This window comes from Psammomys obesus, unplaced genomic scaffold (genome assembly GCF_907164565.1).
Source record: "Psammomys obesus unplaced genomic scaffold, mPsaObe1.curated_primary_1811, whole genome shotgun sequence".
NCBI lineage: Eukaryota > Metazoa > Chordata > Mammalia > Rodentia > Muridae > Psammomys > Psammomys obesus.
In genome coordinates, this window is record NW_026596120.1 from 17,559,874 (window position 1) to 17,581,784 (window position 21,911).

The 21,911-nt window shown below is 42.4% G+C and overlaps 1 protein-coding gene across 1 annotated transcript in view; it reads right to left on the minus strand.

Moving 5' to 3' along the window:
• Positions 1-1,554: 1,554 nt before the first annotated feature.
• Iho1 (interactor of HORMAD1 1) overlaps positions 1,555-21,911 on the minus strand; it is a 28,607-nt gene continuing 8,250 nt past the window's right edge. Inside the window, exons 3-7 of the mRNA XM_055629794.1 lie at positions 20,709-20,872; positions 10,729-10,777; positions 10,260-10,347; positions 4,164-4,267; positions 1,555-3,383 (exon numbers count right to left, since the gene is read on the minus strand). Coding sequence (XP_055485769.1) covers positions 2,322-3,383; positions 4,164-4,267; positions 10,260-10,347; positions 10,729-10,777; positions 20,709-20,872 — 1,467 coding nt within the window. The 3' untranslated portion in view covers positions 1,555-2,321. The remainder of the gene's footprint in view (positions 3,384-4,163; positions 4,268-10,259; positions 10,348-10,728; positions 10,778-20,708; positions 20,873-21,911) is intronic.

Consider the following 21,911-nt stretch of genomic DNA (forward strand, 5'->3'; position numbering starts at 1 on the left):
TCTTCAGTCAATCAGCTATCTGTTGAGGGGCCATCTGTTCAGCAAGCCAGAGCTCACAGACAAGGCTAGTCTTGTCAGCCAGGTCACTCTGGGGCTTCTCTCCACCTCCAAGGCTGGAATTACAGAGGGCTTACCCACTCAGCATTTTACATGCATTTCTGGGGATCTGAACTCTGCTTCTTACACTTGGGTGACAAGTGCTTTAATTTCTGAGCCACCTCCTAGCCTAGTTTTTGTTTTGGTGGTTTTTTTGTTGTTGTTGTTGTTGTTTTGTTTTTTCTAATTACAAAAAAATTACTTGTGTTGTAAAAACAAAAACAGAAACAAATTCAAAGTCAGCCATGGTGGTTTATGCCCATAACCCCAGTGTTTGAGATGTTGAGATTATCATGAATTTGAGCCTAGCCTGGATTGCAGGTAATCATGAGCTATAGGCTCTTTAAAAACAAAAGTAAAAGGGCTGGAGAGATGGCTCAGAGGTTAGGAGCGCTGGCTATGAGTTCAATTCCCAGCAACCACATGGTGGCTCACAACCATCTAAAGTGAAATCTGGTGCCCTCTTCTGGCATGCAGGTATACATGCAAACACACTATATACATAATAAATAAATCTTAAAAAAAAAATCAGCAAGCTATAAATGGAACGCCAGAGTCTAGTGTAAAAGCCTGCTGCACTCCAACAATAGTGTAGGGTCCACAGACACAGTAGAGTTTTCTTTTTTTGGTGTTTTTTTAATTTTATTCAGAACTCTGTGGAAAACTTGAGACCCTGAGGTAAGAGCTTTTTTTTTTTTTCCAAGTTTTATTTTGCCAGGCACGATGTTGTATACTTTTAATCACACCACTCTAGAGAAAGAGGCAAGCAGATCTCTGACTCTCAGGACAGCCCAGCTGGAGGTACACAGAGAGATCAATCTCAGACAGATTTATGCTTTTTAATATGTGTGTGTGTGTGTGTGTGTGTGTATGTACGCAACGCGTATGCAGGTGTCCAAGGATGTCAGCAGATGCTTCAGATGCCCTGGAGTTGGAGTTACAGGCAGTTGTGAGCTGCTGTTGTAGACACTGGGCACAGAACTCTGTTCCTTGGCGAGAGTGCACACCAGCTCTCTAGCCCAATTTATTTTAATTAGAATATGAAGTATTAGATATTATGTTATTTTCAAGTGACATTAAGTTTAAGAGAGTGACTGGAAGGCTGGACATAGCTGGTGGTAGAGTGCTTGCTTACATTGTTTACATTGTTTGCTTACTAGGTTTGATCCTCAGTACCAGGAAGGGGGGGGGGGAAGAGTGATTTAAGAAGCCAGGAGTAGAGGCAAAAGGATCAGAAATAATGTCACCTTTGGTTACAACAGTACATAAGAGGCCAGCCAGCATGGGCCATGTAAGACAAAAACCAACAACAAAAGTAATTAAAAAACTAAATGTAGAAATCAGCCAAGAAAAAAATAATAGACACATTTGGCTTAAGGCTCCCAGTGCTATGAAGATGTTTGGTGTGGGTCACCTCTCTCTCAAAGGCACCCCACCCACACACACCAGGATCTTATAATGTAATGGGTCTGGAACTCCTTATGTAGGACAGGCTGGCCTCAAATCTGAATCAATTCTGTCCCTGCTTCCTGAATATTAGGATTACAGGTGTGAGCCACCATGCCCAACTTTCATAGGCATCTTTAACACTCTTCTTCATGTATCTTTGGCTGTCCTGGAACTCACTCAGTAGACCAGGCTGGCCTTGGGATCCACCTGCCTCTGCCTCCCAAGTAGCACTACCACCTGGCTACCACTCTGTTCTTAAGTAGACTGATTTATAGCTGAAAATTGAAACATGCTTGTAGAATTAGCACTAGCCTAAGAGTGTAACTGTAATGTGCTCCCTAATGGAAAAGAGAAAACTCTGTTAGCATAACTAGATAAAGAAAATAAGATGCTGTGGCTCAAAAAGGTATCCATCAGGTGCAGGGAATGTTTTGAGAGCTGGTCATGCAGTCACAACAGTTTTGTGAGAGTTCTTCTAAATAGTATTCCATAAGGAAGCTAATGCCCCTTTCACCAAGGACACATAGCCACCTTCCTAATGCCTCACCAGAGGCTGCTGCCTGAGCTCCCTTCACACATTTCTTCCCTGTAACTTCCCTTTGTCATGAGTGGCAACTGATTCCCAAAGTATGAGATTCTCCCCTACTCCTGCTGTCAGTCAAGGACTCTGACTCTGGATAAGCCAGCTGCAGATACTATACTACTGCCCAGCCCAAATGGTCTAGAATTGTTTTTCTGAAATCAACAAACCATCAGCTAAAGTCACTGTGGCAAGTCTACAAGTTATCATCGCTGCTATCAAAATCTGGATCACAGAGCAAATTCTTCCCTGCCTTCTTAAACAAAGGCGGCTCTGGGATTTCGAGGCTGAGGTCAGTGAACCAGTTTATCTGCTGCTCCCCCTGGAAACTGCTGAAGCTCTGAGTAGACTGCAGGCGGTTCCCTTGTGCTGCCTTTTCCGTCTTACTGGTCTTCGCTGTTCCTTCCAAATTATGACAGGCTGACTTTGTGGAGCCTCTTGGAGCCAGCTGACGCAAGAGGGGCCCTTGTGGGCTAGAAACTGGAGACTGAGAACTGTGATGCTTAGAGACAAAAGCACATTCCTTCCTTGGGGTCTGTTCTTGCTTCCTAGCTAAATACCTGCCTCTCTTTGACTTCCTGGATGGCTGCTTCTTGCTTTTCCTCCCTTTTCTGCAGGTTCCACCCTTCTGTTCAGTTGCTGACTGTTCAAATGAGTCAAAAGAAAACATGCTTTGGGTTTCATTTTTGGGGCAGATATTCTTAACTCTGGTTTCACTCTTATTAAAGCCCAGCTGAGAAGTTTCTTGGGCAATTTGATCCCGGTCACTGGCCACCTCCTGGCTTGGGAGGTTAGAGCAGTGGTTGCTGAGGCTCCTGGTTGTCATAACCCAGCTCTTGCAGTAAATCTTATTCTTTACATGCTCATTTCCTCTATGGGGCCCATCCGCTGGCAATGCAGCCTTTTGAAAACCATCACTCTCTGCTCCTGCAAACTTCCCAGGCCTCTGGAAACTCTTGCTGGGATTCCCTGCAAGAGACACCTGGGCCTGCCAAGTAGCTGGCTCCTCAGAGGGATATTTTTCCTGCATAGTAAAACGGGGGCTCTGAGCCAGAGACGGTGAGGTCTGGGAGGTGCTGTCTTTCAGATGCTGGGCCACCTGAGACACAGAGGCAAATTTTTTCAGCTCCTCTAGGATACTAGGCACATTGAGTTGGCCCAGGTTCTCACAAAGCTGCTGGAAGTTATTACTTTGCTGGGCAACTAAAACTTCAAGGTTCTTGAGGTTGGATTTCATCTCTATAAAATCTGCTTGTCTCTGGGAAAAGAAGTGAAAAAGAGAAGATGATGTACACAGTAAAATGTGAGAAAAGATGTGCATGTAATAGCTCTTAGATGGCTAAGTCAAGAAGACTAAACTAGCAGGCGGGGGCTAGAGAGATGACTCAGTGCTTAAGAGCACTGGCTACTCCTGTTGAGGACCCAGTTCAGTTCCCAGAACCCACATGTTGACTCACAACCATCGTAACTCCAGTTCCAGGGGATCTGATACTTTCCTCTGTATCATGTATATGGGAACCAGCCATATACATGGTACAGAGCCATACATGGAGGCAAACACACACACAAACACACACACACAAAATAAATGAGTCTGAAAATAAAAATTAAAAAGAGGATTAACATGTATCTGAGGCTAGCTTAGGCTACATAGTCAGTTCTAAACAGCCTGGGCTATAGAAGGAAAACCCTGTCTCAAAAGATAAGAACAAAAAGAATGTGAGAACCAACAGTCACACAGTAAACACAGCTACACTATGAGCAAGGCCTGGGTACACATCCTGCTGGGGAACTCTGAGGGTAGGCTATATCCTGACTTAATGGAGAAACAACCATCCTGGTCTTGGGTCTTGGATAGAAATCTCTTACACATTTAAGTGTCCCTCTTGGTCTTAGAGGCAAAGCTGAGAGCACTCATGGGCAGGGGCATGCATCTAGTCTTGGCTACTCAGGAGTCTGGGGCAAGAGCACTTAAGTCCGTTACCTCAAGATGAGCCTGGACAGCGAAGCAAAACAAGAGCTTGGCGTTTATACTCACAGCTTCAGATCTCTTCCGTATCTCTAGGATGGTCTGCTCCATACTGCCTTTTTCCTGTATTGCCTCAACCATCAGGTCATGCTGGACCCGTGCAGTCTCTTGAACTAAATACAAAGCAAAGACAAAGTTCTTCCTAAGGACTGCTGACGAGCATCACCTTCTCGGAGCACAGCAGTGGGAAGGCAGGAGCTGGGTAACAACATAGCCCACCACATTTTACATGGTCTCTGCTTGACTCAAACAGTCTCTCCACAAGCGCAGGCCTGCAATCTTTGCACTTGGGAAGCTGAGGCATAAAGAGTGCTATGAATTCTAGGTAAGACCATGTTTCAATTAGACAAACAAACAAAGCCTTTCCTCAAACTCACTGATATTTAATGACCACCTTCTTCCTATGTACCAAACACTAAATACACACAGACACAGACATTATATACAAATTGTTAGCAATCAGGCATTTCCACCAGCCTGCACTCAGGTTTGGGGCATAAAGTCGTCCGGCTACCCCAAGTCTCTCTCTCCCTTTCCCTTTCTGTCTCTGTCTCCCCCTCAATCGCTCTTGTTCTTTCTCTGTCTATCTGCCTGTCTGTCTCCATCTCTCCCTCATGTTTCCACTCCTAGACAGACTTTTGCTCTCCCCTAATAAACCTCTGACATTAGATCTGTTTTCCCTTTTATTTATTTTTCTGGGGAGTCTTTTATTTAAATTCACTTTACATTCCTATCATAGCCCTCCCGCCTCTCCTCCCAACCCCCTTCCCTAGTGGTCAGAAAAGGGAGCCCTCCTTACTAACCCACCCCATCACATCAAGTCCCATCAGGTCTGAGCACATCCTCTTCCCCTGTGGCCTGGAGAGGCAGCCCTGCAAGGAGGAAGAGATTAAAAAGAAGGCAACAGAGTCCATGTCAGAGACAGCCCCTGCTCCCCTTACTAGGGTATTCACATGAAGCCCCAGCTGCCTATCAGCTACATCTGTGTAGGGGGCCTAGGTCCAGTCCATGCATGGTCCTTTGTTGATGCTTCAGTCTCCACAAGCCCCTCTGGGTCCTAGTTAGTTGGTTATATTGTTCTTCTTGTGGATCTCCCTCCCCCTGCTTTTGGACAAGACTCCCTATGCTTTGCCCAATGTTTGGCTGTGAGCCTCAGCATCTGTTTCCATCTTATGCTGGGATGGAGCCTCTCAGAGGACAGCTATGTTAAGCTCCTATCTGCACACATAGCAGAGTATCATTAATAGTGTCAGGGGCTGGCTCTCTGCTATGGGGTGGGTCTCAGGTTGGGCCAGATATTGGTTGGACATTCCCTCAACCTCTGCTCTAACCTTGTCCCTGCATATCTTTGTAGGCAGGATAAATTTTGGCTCCAAATTTATGGGTGGGTTGGCGTTCCCATCCCTCTACTGGGAGTCCTTCCTAGTTAGAGGGTGTCTTCTTCAGTCTCCATGCCCCCTGCTACAAAGAGTCTCAGCTACAGTCACCCCCATATCCTCCCAGAAGCTACCCTGCTGTAGGTCTCCAGCTTGTCACAGAGATGCCCCCACCCACAGTTTCTCTTCTCTTTGCAAGTTTCTCTTCTCTTTTCTTCTCCCTCCCCAAGCCTGATCTCCACTCTTATTTCTCTCCTTGCACCCTCTCCTATCTTGTTCCCCCTCTTCAACCACTTCCACTGTCTATTCTATTTCCTTCTGAGTGAGATTTAAGCATCCTCCCTTGGGTCCTCCTTGTTACTTCCTTAAATCTTAAATCTCACTCAGAAGGGATGTTAGATGGGTTACATGGTATATTTTAGCAGCATATCTCGGTATAGGCTGTCAAAGGTACCTGTCACCTTTGTTGCTTATCCCCCTTCCCCCATTTTTCTCTCTCTCACACACACAAACACACTCACTCACTTTGTAGACCAGGCTAGCCTTGAACTCAAAGATCTGCCTGCCTCTGCCTCCTCAGTCCTGGGATTAAAGATGTGTGCCACTGTATCCTGCTACACAGTGTGGGGTTTTGTTGTTTTAAAAATTTTTGTTTTTCGAGACAGGGTTTCTCTGTGTATCCCTGGTTGTCCTGGACTTGTTTTGTAGACCAGGCTGGCCTCGAACTCAACTCACAGAGCTCTGCCTGCTTCTACTTCCAGAGCACTGGTATTAAAGGTGTGCACTACCACATCTGCCTCAGTGTTTAAAAGAGAGGAAAAAAGGGGAAAGAGGTAATTAATGAGAAATGTACAGAAAACTGTTGAATAATAGAATAAGTGCTATAAAAGAAAAGTATGACAAGTTTTAAAGTGCATCATTTCTTAATTTTTGTTTTTGTTGTTAGACAAGGTCTCTCATAGCCCAAGGATGTGATATTACCCAAGGATGACCTTGAACTTCTGATCCTCCTGTGCCTCTGTCCTGAGTACTAGGATTATAGGTGAATACCACTATGTCTGACTTTTTTTTAAGTGTGTGTATGTTGTGTGAGTGAGTACTGGTAAGTGCACACTATGGATTAAGTATAAAAGCTAGAGGATAACTTTCAGGAATTGATTCTCCTTCCACAATGGGTTTCAGGAATCTAACTCAGCCATTGGGATGACTTTACCTTCTGAGTCATCTCACTGCCCTACTTTTTTACTTATTTGTTCATTTATTTATTTTTTTGTAGGGGGGGGTGGTTCTAGACAGGGTTTCTCCATATAGCCCTTGCTGTCCTGGAACTCACTCTGTAGATCAGGCTCAAACTCAGAGATCCGCCTGCCTCTGCCTCCCAAGTGCTGGGATAAAAGGAGTGTTCCACCACTGCCTGGCATTTACTTATTTCTTGAGACAGAGTTTCACTATATAGTTCTGGCTGGCATAGAATTTACAAATATCTGCCTCAAGAATGCTGGGATTAAAGACATGAACCACCAGAACTGGCTGTTTTTTGTTGCTGTTGGAGGTGGTAGTTTTGTTTTTGTTTTTGAGACAGAGTCTTATGTAGCCCATGAAGGTAGCAGTATTTAACACAAGACCAAGTTCTCAGCACAAAGATTTATTTGTCCCACAGGGACAAAGGTGCAAGAAGTAAGAGACAAAAACAAGACAGGAGATAGAGGACTAAGGAGAAATGGAAGGAACAAGAATAGGGGGAAGGGATATTTGCACTGGAGGGACAAAGGACTGTCTCTGGATAGAGAGGAAACAAATGTGGCCCATAGATAAAAGGCAAAAGGCAAAAGGTGAAACCTCTTGTTAGGATGAGGTATTTAATTTTGATTGGACAGGTTAATTAGGACAGCCAAAAGGGGGCTTTTGATTGCTAGACTTCAATAGTTTGATAGTTGGACCTTGGTAGTCAACCTCAGGAGAGGAAGTGGCCAAATAAAGGAATAGACATTGGTGGCTAGTAGGAATGTAATATAATGTTTTTTTTTTAGCAAGGAAAAGGGAGTCAGGGGAGGGTAAGGCCTGCCAGAGCCATGTTTGCAATGCTCAGGCTGGCTAGAGTCCCTTTAGTCCAGGCTGGTTTCAAATTCCCAAGGCTGTCCTGAATCCTCCTGCCTCTATCTCTCAAGTGCTGGAATTACAGGCATTTTTACACCATACCCAGTGAGAGTATAACATTTAAATCTCAGAATAGAGCCAGTCTTAGAGGTGCATACCTTTAAAAGGCACTTCCAAACATAGCACACTCCACTTTTCTGTATTTAAAACTACATGGGACAGAAATGGTGGCTCATACACAATATTAGCTTTTAGGACGTCAAAGGACGAGGATTGCCATGCTTTTGAGATCAGCCTTGATGCCACAGTGAATTTCAGTCTCGCCTGTGCAAGAGTGAGATCCTCTCTTTTAAAAAATAAAGTTATGCCAGGCAAGGTGGTGCACAACTTTAATCCCTGCACTTGGAAGGCAGAGGCAGATGGATCTCTGAGTTTGAGGCCAGCCTGGTCTACAGAGTGAGTTCCAGAACAGCCAGGTCTGCACAGAGAAACCCTGTCTCAAAAAATCTAAAAAAGAAAAAAGAAAAGTTATGTCTGTGGACATGGGGACTGCAAGATGGCACCGCTCATGCACCTGAAGGAGAAGATGCTCATGGAAGTCAAACTTGGGGAGCTGCCAAGATGGATCTTGTGCCACTGCAGGAGCCTTTTGGAGAGGTTATGACTGGTACAAGTACATGACGTTTGGAAAGGCAGCATCAGTTAACATGTTGCTGGCTGCCTATGTGGTTTTCAGCTACTGCATTTCTTACCAGGAGCTCAAACAAGCGGTGCCGGCAGTAGCACTGATGAGGAGGTGCCACGGACGGCACTGCACAACTGAGCAGAGCTGCCTGTCCCACCCACGAAGAACTCAACTGTGGCTGAGATCTAGTGCCCAATAAAAGCTGACTGGTTCAAAAGAAAAGAAAAGTTACTATTACTATTACCATCAGCTCCCAGCTCTGCCAGCACTTAGCAATTCTTTTTGTTTTTCAAGACAGGGTTTTCCCGTGTAGCCCTGGCTGTTCCTAGAATTATCTCTGTAGACCAACCTGGCCTCAAACTCAAGAGATCCTCCTTCCTCTGCCTCCTGAGTGCTGGGATGAAACGCATTAGATGACAACAGTGAAGCGTGAGCCGTCACCTGCTCCCTGCACACCTTCAGCTTACACAGCCATGGAAAGCTGAAAGAGTACTTGACTAGGACTCACAAAGGGTCACTCTACCACACTGCACAAGGAAGCAGCCTCATTTGCCTCTGTTCTCAGCACTGCTACTTCTTGTGAGGGTAACAGTTCCAGTTCTAAGGCTGCTAAACAGATGTACAGTTGCCCTGTGTGTAGGGTGCCCACATTACAAGTCAGTAGATAAACAGTACAGGGCTTCTTTGCAGACAGGTGAGAATTATTTTATGAGCCATACAAAGGCACTGGTTTTTGTAAATCATGAGTAATTCGTCCCATGGCATGGGAATAAGCTGACTTGAATTAGTTTAAAATAAAAAATAAGCAGAGAAATGCAAACAAGTACAGATGCACAATCATCTATTTTTCTTAGAATATAGTAATTCTAGAGAAGTATCTAGCCAAAAAGAATGTGTGTTGACTGTTTATAAAGGCATTCACCTTCCTACAAATCACTTAATTGGTGTTGGAGGGGGTTTGCAAACCTCATACTATAATTGACATTGAGACCAAAGCGATTCACCACAAAACAACTCTCACTGAAATCAAGGCAGTAAGAACTGAAGTATTTCTAACTCCTGAGGAGGAGTATGTCTGTAGACAGCACAGCCGGCAGGCCATGAGAGACTCGAGGCTGCTGGCTCATTTCAAGCATGTGGTGAAAAGGCTGGCAGCGATACCGTATCCTGAGACAGCAAGAGTGCTGAGGAGAGGAGCATTACTTCATGAAAGCCAGCATGGAATCAAAGTGTTGGCAAGACTAGAGAGATGGCTTGGTTTAAGAGTACTCCTGCCTTTCCAGATGACATGGATTCGATTCACAGCACCTACACAGCATGGTGGTTCACAATTGTCTGTTTCTCCAGTTCTAGGGGACCTAGCCACATTCTAAAAGTCTGAAATACCTTATTAAGTTATTTACATACTTTATTTACATCCTGATTTCAGCGTTCTCTCCCTCCTCTCCTCCTAGTCCCTCTCTCTCAGTTCCTCTGTGATTTTTAGCCTGGTCATTTAGCAGATCCAGGCCAGCCAGGGCTACATAGACAAACAAACAAACATAAATAAATAAATTTAATAAAATGAAAAATATTGCACAAAAGTTTACAAGCTGGGTGTGGTGAACATGCTTTTAATTGGAGGACTCAGGAAACAGAGGTAGGCAGATATTCGTGAGTTTGAAGCCAGCCAAAGACATGTAGAGAGATATCCTGTCTCAAAGTAAAGCAAAACAAAAATGAAAGTGTTGTTATATAGCAGTAAGTTCCAGTATACAGGCCTAACTTTATGCACTTACCCCTTCATCTTAAACAGTATGAAGTCACACCCAGGAAACCTGGCTAGGGTTTCCATTCATGACTCACATTCATGACTCACCAGTGCCCTCTGCTGATAACATTAACCTTGAGACAAAAACAAAAATTTAAAAAATAGGACTGAATGCAAAATTAACATGGGACACTCACATGTCTCAGCTATGGACTCCAAAGAATCCAAAATAGATTGGCTTCTTGAACTGAGATGTTTCTCAGACTTTTCCACAGATGTCTGCAACTAAGAAACAAAATTAAGAAAGAAATCACATGAGGACTAGAGAAGTGGCTCAGAGGTTGGGAAGATCAGCGTTTGATTCCCAGCACCCACAAGGTGATGGCTCATGTCTGTCTATAACTCCAGTTCCAGGGGATACAATGACTTCTTCCGGCCTCCAAAGGCACTGCACATATGTGGTCACAGACATACATGCAGCAAAACACTCAACATACAAACACAAATTTTAAAAATGGAAAAGAAAAAAAGAAAGCACAAACTGCTGTCTATTTTACTGAGTTGGAGAATTGTCATTTAATGATAAAACAGTAAAAATGTTATTCTACATGTGCTAAAGCTACTACAATGATTACAATTTGTTTTCTGAAAATTAGCTGTACCTACCTTGTTAATAACTTCTTGAAAATGAGAGACAAAGTTGTACAGCAACTCACTAGAGTTAAAAGAGAGGGAAAAAAGAAAGAGAATAAATCTTTGTGCCCTACTGAAATAGCATGTAATAACTGACTATGGCAGTGTTCATCTGGCATAGCACCAAAACACTGCTTGATCAAAGGTGGAGAGTCTACCTGATAAACCTCAGCTGTCCAGCTCAAACCCAAAGAAACTATTTTCCTTCCATCCTGCTGCTTCTTTATTTTTCTTTTATTTTTTAATTTTTTTAGATTTATTTATTTATGTGTCTGAGTGGGTTTTTTTGTTTTGTTTCGCATTTTTTCAAAACAGGGTTTCTCTGTGTAGCCTTGGCTGTCCTGAACTCACTTTGTATAGCAGACTGGCCTTGAACTCACAGCAATCCTCATGCCTCTGCCTCTCTGAGTGCTGGGATTACAGGAGTACACCACTGCACCCAGCTTCCAACTCTTAAAAATCTTTTCTGATTTCTTTACACCCTCACATATATACATATATACACACACAAACATATGTATATATATGTGTGTGTGTATATATCTTAAGATTATACTGTGAACTCTTATCTAAGGATTTATAATTTGCTTATTGGGTATAGTGTTTAAAATTTAAGTTCAAACTCTTGTTTAGAACACATATATGTGTGCATATGTGTTTGAAACATGTACAGAAACACAGATTTTTTGAAATAGCAACCATGTCAACCACATGGTTTGCAAACTGCCATGTAACTCCACCATCTTAAGATGACCATATGGTGTAAAGCACCAATTATAAAACCTCTTAGTCCTAATAACTCTCTATTATTTTCTCTCTTTTTATACTAAGAAAGTAATAAGTCTTATTTTAAATTGGTATGGATTTTTATAGAAATTCAAAATTATACTTTTTAAAATTTTATTCTTATTTTTTTGTCTGTATGCCTATGGGAGGGTCTTGGATCCTGGAGTTACAGACAGTTGTGAGCTGCCATGTGGGTGGTAGGAATTGAACCCGGGTTCCCTGGAAGACTGACTGCACTGAGCCATCTCTCCAGCCCTCAAAATCATACTTTTTATAACACACTGTATATATGATTCAATTCTACTTCAAAATGTTCTGTATCTGATGGCAAACTTTCAAGGTTGTAACAGTCTATTCAGATTTAAAACGTCTCTCTAACTCTTTATGCCTCTGCTAGTTCTTGGATGCATGAGTGAATGTTGTTTTGTTTTCCTGCCACCAGCTGCCTGTGCTCTGGGTTTACCTCTAGGCTTTTTGGCCAATTCAAATGTAATTTTAAAATCGGTTCATACTGTTCTACAGTATTGATGACTTCAGAAACAGGTTATTGCTCACCCTTTCTCATACCCAGGCATGTATTTAAAGTCCAGAGTCAAAATCAGGATATGGTTAAACTCATAATTTAGGGTTAGTAGTTGAAAGCTTGTGCTTAGATAATTTTACACCATGTGACATGATTCCAAAGATAATATATCCAACTTTTATGTTGGGATATATTAATTTTAGAGACATTCAATTGTTTACAATGTTAGAATTGAGTTACTATGCTCTATCTTCAGTCTCAAAGGTTAAAAATCACTGCCTTAAGAATATGTTTAGCACTGGGCCCGGTGGAGCACACCTGTAATCCCAGTACTAAGGGAGGCAGAGGCAGGTGCATCTCTGTGAGTTTGAGGCCAGAATGGTCTACAAAGCAAGTCCAGGACAGCCAAGGCTATGCTGTCTTGAAAAACAAACGAAACAAAACAAAAATGTTTAGCTTTGTTTTTAATAATGATACTTGTTGTAGTAAATAAAAAACGGGTGTTGGGCTATATAATGTTTATTAGCTCTAAGATCATCACGGCGGTATTATTTAACCTGCTATCACAAAAAATAAGACACAGACACCAGTTAGATTTATAATTGCCTTATTTACCTTGGGCTGGGGAGATATTTTACTTAAGCTGGCTCTAACCTCAATATCCATCTCCCAGCCCCCATCCAATGCCATCTACCTTAGTCCTTCTCATGTGGTCTACCTTCCACACATAATCTCATAGTATTTGTTTATATTTTTCATCTGGGCCTTTTCACGCCATTATTGGCATCTTTCCTCGCCCACATGGTTTCTTTTCCACCTAACCCATCATGGCGTCCTCCTTCCTCTCTTCCTGGCTGTTTCCCGTGATGCTCTCTGTCCTCTCCAAGCCTGAGAACCTTAGCCACATTTACTCCATTTGGCCCCGTCCAGGTATAGGCCATTTAAGAAGCCAATCAAGTATAGTGTTAGGCAGGTTTACACAAACAAGCGTGGGTGTACCCAGCAGGCAGTACCCAATCTTGAGGGCCAGTAATTAGCAGTACACCAGCCTCCAGCAGTTACTAATCTAACACAAAGTAACTAGAAACAAAGTTTGTCTGTTCTACTTGAGATAGATGTGGTCCTCACTTGCCTGCAGAATATGACATAATTATAGATCATAGCATTCTATTTTATGTTTGCAAGGTATAGTTTAAAAGCAGATAACTAAAGACAAAGATTGCTTAACTCACATATGCTAGCCCTCAAACCTGTCAGAGACCAGCTGAATATGGCACTTAATATGCTGAAGACACTCCCATATCTTAACAGTAGCTCCCAAGGTCTCTGCGAAGATATGGGCACAAATGATTTCAATCCTGGATTGTGGTATGCTAACCACCTGGAAGACTGCTTCCTAGACTCGCCTGCTGCTAGGACCTGGCCTGAACTGCAGACCAACTGGACACCCAGAGAGTTATTGTCTCATGTGGCTGAAAACAAGGTAAGGTCAGTCTCTCTCATGTTGTTCCTCCACAGAAAAGCCTCTCTCATCTTCTGTGCCTGATGGCCAGACTGCCTCTGCCCATGTTGACATGGAGATCCCTATAACCCGGGACAACTGTCTAGGTAGTAGACTACAGACTGACTAGTCATTTCAATTGATAAATAGGTTTATTTAGATGACAATTTACCCGTCTCAGGTCTCTGATCACATTGACAGCTAAGCTAATGATATCTTGACATCTAGAGAACAGTCAATTAGCTCCTTACCCCAACATAATCCATCATGTTAGCTTATTAGTCAATTCATTAGCTACTTAAAACTACTAACTACTAGATGTTTTATTTAAAGGCAAACAGGTTTGCCTTGCTCATAGACCACATGATAGAAGATAAACAGGCTTCAGATGCCTTCTTGGTCTTCCTAGAAATGCTACACTAGATCTAGACACAGTCTACCTTGTTACCAGACTCAGAAAAACAGGTCTCAGATAGAAAATTTTACTATTCCTTTAGCTAAAGGACAGTGACTGCTCCTAGCAGTCTCACCTGAATCTCATGATAAATAACTGAAGAAGAAAGATGTAAATCTTATGTAAAGCCTAAGAACACAGAAGCTTAAGTTGTAAGGACCTAAGAAAGTATTTAAAGGTCTAAGAAGGCGATTTAAGGTATATATATATACCTTAAAAAATGCTTCAGATTTCTTCCTGTTGCTAGGCTACTGTAGTATTACGACTGTTCAGAGCTTTGACGTTGTATTATACAATCCACTATCATGGTTCCAAGCTCAAGATTTTAAATTTCCTTTGGTTTGTCCTTTAAGCATAGACTTAAAAATGTTGCTCATTGTGCTATATTTATATACATCCAATCTTCTGGGTAGAGGAAAGGAGCCCCTCTTTCATGATATGTAGTCTACTGAAAATCAAGATAAAGTGAGCTTTTGCCTCTTCTATTTCACAGAAGGCTTCTGTCTTCCCTGAGCTCACCTTAGAGAGTGTTCATGCTGTTAACCCAGAATTCATTTCCCAAGCCTCTGTTATACGATGACATAAAGATGTGTGTTTACTGCCTTTTCTACAACCTGTATTTCACTGCAAATTACAAACAATGATGATGCCAATATGTTTAAAACTTACCTTCTTTGTAAACCTAAAAAGGACTCCTGTAAGCTACAGGGAATCCACCTGAACCCACCTCTCAGGTCAGATGGACCCCAGATAAGTACTGCCAATCAACAGGCTGTTTCCCACTTATTGTCTGTTTCAGAGGGTAGGATTCCTCCCCCTTTCCCTAGTTTCAGGACTCCCCTTCCCCAACTACTAAAACCGTGGATCCAAAAGTTTCAGATGTGCACCTAAAAAAGAATTTTCTCCCTGACCTAATTAACTTTTTCTTTTGCCTGTGTGTGTGTGTGTGTGTGTGTATGTGTGTGTGTGTGTGTGTGTTTGTGTGTATGTGTATGGGTGCCAATCAAGTCCAGGTGTTTCTTACATGCAAGCCACCATCAAAACAGCTACCCACAGGTGCTCCAGTCTAACCTTGAAGACTGCAACAGGTTGGGCCTACATTTTGCCACCAATGTTCTTAGCTCCTGGACAGCAAGTAAGACAGCCTCCTCTTCCCAGACATGGCCAACATTTCAGCTTTTTGCTCCCTGCTCCCCACCCCAATATTGATGCCCCAATGTCAGCAGGAAGTAGTCATGGACTAACACATGACCCCAATTCATTTATTATCAACAGAAGGCTGAGATGTTGTGTTTCAGAACCAGGACAAGCAGCTCCTGGTACTCCCAGCATTCCTTGGTTGTTACCTGCTGCAGGGCATAACGGCCATACCCTGCCCTCTACCCTGAACTTTCCAGGGTAGACCCCCCCCCCCCTTCAACATATAAATCTGGACATTTTGGTGCTCTTGCTTTTTTTCTCCCCCAGCCCCCTTGCTGCCAAGAGCTGCTTCTAATGAGCCTGCATTTCTATACTTGTCTTGCCTTAGCAGTCCAGCACCCTCACTCCTGCCTCCACACCTCTTCCTAGTTCCTCATTGTTTAATTAAATGAAAAGGGAAGAATGTTAGTTTATAGTTAGATTCCACTAGCCTGTCTTTCAGGGACCTAGCAGCCTCTGATGCCATCACCTGCTGCTACTGGCAGATGCAGTTCCTTGCAGAATAGTACTGCTTTGCCAAACCTAATGTATTTCAGTTTTATTTCTAAATACTTATTATTTTTATGTGTATGAGTATTTAGTCTGTATGTATGCATACAGTGCACCATGTGTGTGCCTGTGAAAGCCAGAAGATGGAAGTGGATCCCTGGAGTTTACAGTTATGAGCTGTGATGGGTGCTGAGAATTGAACCGGGTCCTCCACATGAGCAGAGTACTATTTTTTAATTGCTTCTTATTTTTTTTAACTTTTTATTGACTCCTTGTGAGTTTTACATCATGCATTCCAGTCCCACTCATTTACCCTCATATATGCCCTTGACCCTCCAAATAAAACACACACAAATAAGCTAACAAACAACAACACTTAACAAATATTGTGGAAGCTGTAGTAGGTCATAGTGTGTCCCACAGTATATGCCCCTCTGTTCACACATCTTCACCTGATCAGGGCCAGCAAGTGGCAAGAGACAAGAAGTGCATCACCCCAGACCCCAAGCCATCTAATGCCAGAAAAGTGGCAAGGCCAGCTCTCCTGCACTCTGGCCCTTGGGGCTGGCTCACCTGTGACCCCTCCACCAGGAACAGCTCTACTGTGCTGCCTAGACAAAATGCAGGGCCTGCGCTCCCTAGTGCTGCAGCTGAAAAGGGACAGGGCCAGCTCACCTGGACCCCTACCCGGGCCAGTTCTAAAGGCAGCAAATACTCTTGATGCTGAGCCATCTCGCCAGTCCCTCAGCCTTAGCAGAGGACTACACACTAGTCCAGGCTTGCAGGCAATTCCTGGCAGTGCTCTTGCCTCAGCCTTCTAAATGCTAAGCACCTGGGAGAAAGCTACCACATTTGTGTTGTAGGATATTTGATGACACTGTCAACCCTGAGACTGTGTACTTGAAAAAACTGTTTCTGGTTGTGGTGTGGCTCAGTCCTAGCACAAACCTTTAATCCAAGAGCTTTCTGTTTACTGTAAACAGGATTAAATAAAGCCAACCAGAGATCAAGAGGTGGAGCAAGCAACCAGATGATTGGGAGTGAAGATAGGAAAAAAACCATAGAGAGTGAGAGGAAGTCCAGAGGATGGATCTCAGAGGTACATAGGAACTAGACAGGAAGGACATTCAGTTAGAAAGGTTATTTAAGACAGTGTAGAGGAGAAGGGGCTTTTTTCCTTCTGGGACATCCGCTGAATAGGAAGGTTAACTGGGTACTTTCTCTGCCTCTCTGAGCTAGCTTTCATGCCAGCATCTGGCTTCAGAGTCTTTATTGGTGAAATTAAAGTTTGGGATTTTGTTTAAAAACAATATTTGGCTTCAAATTTTCTTTTTTACTTCTTCTTCTTTTGGTTATTCAAGACTGATTTCTCTGTGTAACAGCCCTTGCTGTCCTGGAATTCACTCTGTAAACCAGACTGGCTTCAAACTCACAGAGATCCATCTGCCTCTGTGAGAGGTGTGTGTATCCATGCCCTACCTGGCTTAAATTTTTATTTTATGTGTATGAGTGTTCTGCCTATATATATGTATGTACATCATGTGCAAGCCTGGTGTCCCCAGAGTCCAGAAGAGGACTTCAGATCCTCTGGAACTGAAGTTATGGATGGTGCTGGGAATTGAACCCATGTTCTCTAGAAGAGCAGTAATAGCTCCCCAGTCCTAGAGGAATTATTTTTTAATCAACTGAATAAAAAATTTCATATAGGTCAGCACTCAGGAGGCAGAGGCAGGCAGACCTCTGAGTTTGAGGCCAGCATAGTTTACAGGGTGAGTTCCAGGTCAGCCAGGGCTACACAGAGAAACCCTGTCTGGCAAAACAAACAAACAAACAAACAAACAAACAAACAAACTCTGTCCACGTCTAGCTGTGCATGGTGGCTCATGCCTTTAGTCCCAGCACTGGGGTGGAGGGGGGGGGTAATGGCAGAACATTGAATACTCGTTATTCAATGAATCTCTGGCCATTCTAAGTCAGCCTTGTCTACACCGTGAAACCCTACCTCAAAAAAAAAAAAGAGTAAAAAAATAAGTCTTAACTTTGACTTAAGAACTCACACATTCCACTGGACTGGGGATATTGTTCAGGGGTAGAGCACTTGCCTAATGTGTTCAATACCAGCAATACACAGATAAAAATTATGTACTACAGACTTGATCTCAAATTGATGTCATCTAATATCCTATGCTAATATGAAAAGATAAAAATCAGAAGGCAAATTTAGACAGAAGCAATATAATATCCTTAAATTTTGCATTTTTTAAAAAAAATCTAGTTTTTATTTTCCAGAGTCAAAATTATAATAGCTACATTCAAATCTACAAGTCACATTTTTTTTTTTTTTGAGACAGAGGCAGGGTTTGTTTGTGTAGCCTTGGCTGTCCTGGACTCACTTTTGTAGACAAGGCTGGCCTCAAACTCACATCAATCCACCTGCCTCTGCTGTCCTGAGTGCTGGGCTTAAAGGACTGCGCCACCACACAGGGGTCCAAGTCACATTGAAGAAGGCAAAGAATAATTGCTAGCTAGGGGTCAGGGCTCATTCTTATAACCACAGCACCTGAGAGTCTAAGGCGGAGTCTACAAATTTGAAGCTAGTCTGGGTAATACACTGAGGTCCTGTCTCAAACAAAAGCATATTAGAAGAATTAAAAAGCAAGAGTTTGAGCTCTAGGAAGACAGTTCAGTGAGTAGTGCTTCTTATGCAAACATAAGGGCTTGAGTTCTATCCCCAGCACCCATGGCACCCTTGTAATTGCAGGGTCTCAATAGCTGGCTAATCTAGCCTAATTAGTGAGTCCCAAGTCCCAGTGAAAGACCTTGCCTCAAAAACCAAGGCAGGGTGGGTGGGAAGACAGCTCAGTGGGTAAAATATTTGCCTTAGAAGAACAGGGTCTGAGTTTGTAGCCCAGCATGTACATAAAAGCCAGGCATGGTGATACATGTCTGTAACTCCAATGATGGGGAAATATGGATCAGAAGATCCATGGGACTTGCTAGTTAGTTAGTGTAAGCTGAATCCATGAGGTCAAAATTCACTGAGACAAAAATTAAGTGGAAAACAAAAAGGTGGAGAATGATTGAGGAAAACATCTTAAGTCCAACTCTGCTTTCCATGGACAAGCCCGCACACACTGTGATGGTCAGTTTCAGCTATCAACCTGACAAAATGCAGAATTGCCTGAGAAAGGAATCTCAGTAAGAAATTGTCCAGATTAAGTTGACCTGTGGGTTTATTTCTTGGTGATTGTCTTAATTACATTAATTGACATGGGAAAATTCAGCCCAAGAGTGGGCAGCACCATTCCGTAGGTGTGGGTCTAGGTAGGAAAAGGGAGAGAATATGCGTGTATGCATTGCTCTCTGCTCTCAAGCTGTGGATATGTTGTTATCAATTGTTTCCAAGTTCCTGATGGCTTGACTTCTCTACAAAGAGGAACTATAACCAGGAATTTTGAGCCAAATAAACTCTTCCTTCTTCAGGTTTTTTTTTTTTTTTTTTTTGGTTTTGTTTCTTGTTTATTTGATTTATTTTGGTTTTCAAGACAGGGTTTCTCTGTGTAACCCTGTCTGTCCTGGAACTCACTTTGTAGACCAGGTTGGCCTCGAACTCACAGAGATTTGCCTGCCTCTGAGTACTGGGATTAAAGGCATGCGCCACACTGCTTGGCTTCAGATTGCTTTTGTCGTGGTATTTTATCATAAATAGCAGCAGAAATGAAACTAATCCCCACACCACCAAAGCACAGAAAGTCAAGAGTGCTTTGCAGTTTTGTCAGTACCCAAACTGATCTGGAGGTAGAACTCACTATGTTACCAAAAATGATCTTGAACTCCTGACCCTCCTGCCTCTGCTTCCTAAGAGCTAGAATTACAGGTGTGTATCCCAACATACAGCTTGCAATGCTGTCCTTGTTTCTTCTTCTTCTCCTCCTCCTCCTCCTCCTCTACTTCTCCTTCTCCTCCTCCTTCTTTTTGTTTGTTTGACACAGGGTTTCTCTGTGCCTTGGCTGTTCTGGACTCATTTTGTAGACCTTAAACTCACAGAGATCTTCCTGCCTCTGCCTCCCGAGTTCTGGGATTACAGGTGTGCACCTGTAATCAAGGTGTAAACTCCTTGTTTTTCATTTAATATTTATTTTGTGCCAATAGGGAATAAACCCAGGGTCCAGGAATGCTAGGTAAGCACTCTCTATATATGTATACATGTGTGTGGACATATATGTGTGTGTATACACACACACACACACACACACACACACACACACACACACACTATGTGTATGTGTGGGTATCATGTGGGCATGCTACATGATACCCTTAACATGATACCCTTAAAACAAACAACAACAAGAAACCAAGTTAATCTTTATCAATGTTCAGGTACATTACCCAATCTACCAATGAACTGAGAAACAAATGTGTCTCAGGGCTGTGACATCCAGCTTCTGACCCAACCCTGGAGGCTCCTCGTTCTTGAGCCATCTCTCCCCTTCCTTCCACAGGCCTCTGTTCAGATTAAATTATGTATCACTGTCCCACTCTGGTTCTCTTTCTTCGCTTTCTATGGCAGATTTATGTGACCAATTAGCTGCCATAATAAATCAGTTTCTATATCTTTCTGTCACCCCCCCCCACATACTGTGTGCACTCATACATGTATGTGTGTACTGTGTGTAATACTGATTCTGTTTCTGTTTGCTATGCACATCCCTGACCAATACATGCTATTATACTGAAATTGTATTTTTTGATAAAATTTTTATTATTATTTATACAGTGTTCTGCCTACATGTGTACCTGCAGGCCAGAAAAGGGCAGCAGATCTCATTATGGATGGTTGTGAGCCACCATGTGGTTGCTGGGAACTGAACTCAGGACCTCTGGAAGAACAGCTAGAGCTCTTAACCTCTCCAGCCTGGACTATTTGATAATTGATAGTACATTGTGGTTCCCTCAGAAAACATGAGCTTTCTCACACTCTTAAACCATCTGAGTACCTGTCACATTTGTCCGTTGCCCTTCGTTTTTTCTCCTCAAACTGTTTCAAGAGTCCTTTTGATTTTCCAGCTGGCAAAGGAAGAGAAAATAAGCCTTCATCCTTTGTATCACCTCCAAATAACTGGGGCTTCGTCTGGTATTTTGTGAAAATACTAGGTTCATTCTGTTAAATGAAAAAAACAAAAAACCAAAAAACTCAACACCAAATTCCACACACTATTCTCTCTCTGATTATATATGATTACACAGAATCATACGTAAGCACCAATCATGTGGTTGAAAATAAAGCATGTTGTTTTCCCATTATTGTGCCTATCAAAAATTATACTTATAATAAAGCAACTTTCTAAGTTAATAGTTTCTGTCTTAACAGTGCAGATATATTAAAATTTCAGCTAAAATGGCTCAAAACCAACTGAATACACTTATAGGAAACAACAGAAAATTGTTTACTGTTTCTGAGAGGTGGTAATAAAGTTTCATATCAATATATTTAACTCAAATTATTATTTTTAGCTTCTGTTGAACTCAATGCCTGTTGATAACTTCCACATTGCCTAAGCAGTGCACAAACAGTGGTATGGAGAGCATTTCCTGCATTTCTATTCTTTTCGTTTTTTTGTTTGTTTTCCCAAGATATAGTTTCTCTGTGTAGTCCTGGCTGTCCTGGACTCTCTTTGTAGACCAGGCTGGCCTCAAACTCACAGAGATCTGCTTGCTTCTGCCTCCCTGAGTTCTGGGATTACAGATGTGTGACTCTGCACTCAGCCTCATTTCCTGCATTTCTTAAGCAAAACATGCTCTAAACATTCAGGAAGTACATTTACTCCTTTATAGCACTAGCATCAATTTTTGTTCTGATATCATACATATAATGAATTCTTTACTAACTTAAAGGTCTGAGCTAGCCTCCCTATTTGATATAGGCAAGTGTAAATATAAAATTAAATGTAGTTCTAGACCAAAAAAAAAAAAAAAGGTTAAAAACATTTGTGGTACATGGCTTGAATCCCAGCACTCAGGAGTCAAAGGCAGGAGGATAGCCTTAAAGTTTTAAGCAAGCCTGGGCTACATTATGAGTTCTAGGCTAGTCTAGGCTATAGAGTAAAACTCTGTCTCAAAAAAGAAACAAACAAAAACAGAAAAGCAAAATAGCAACAACAAAATCCCAGATTAAAAAAACAAATATCCCACGTCCTCTT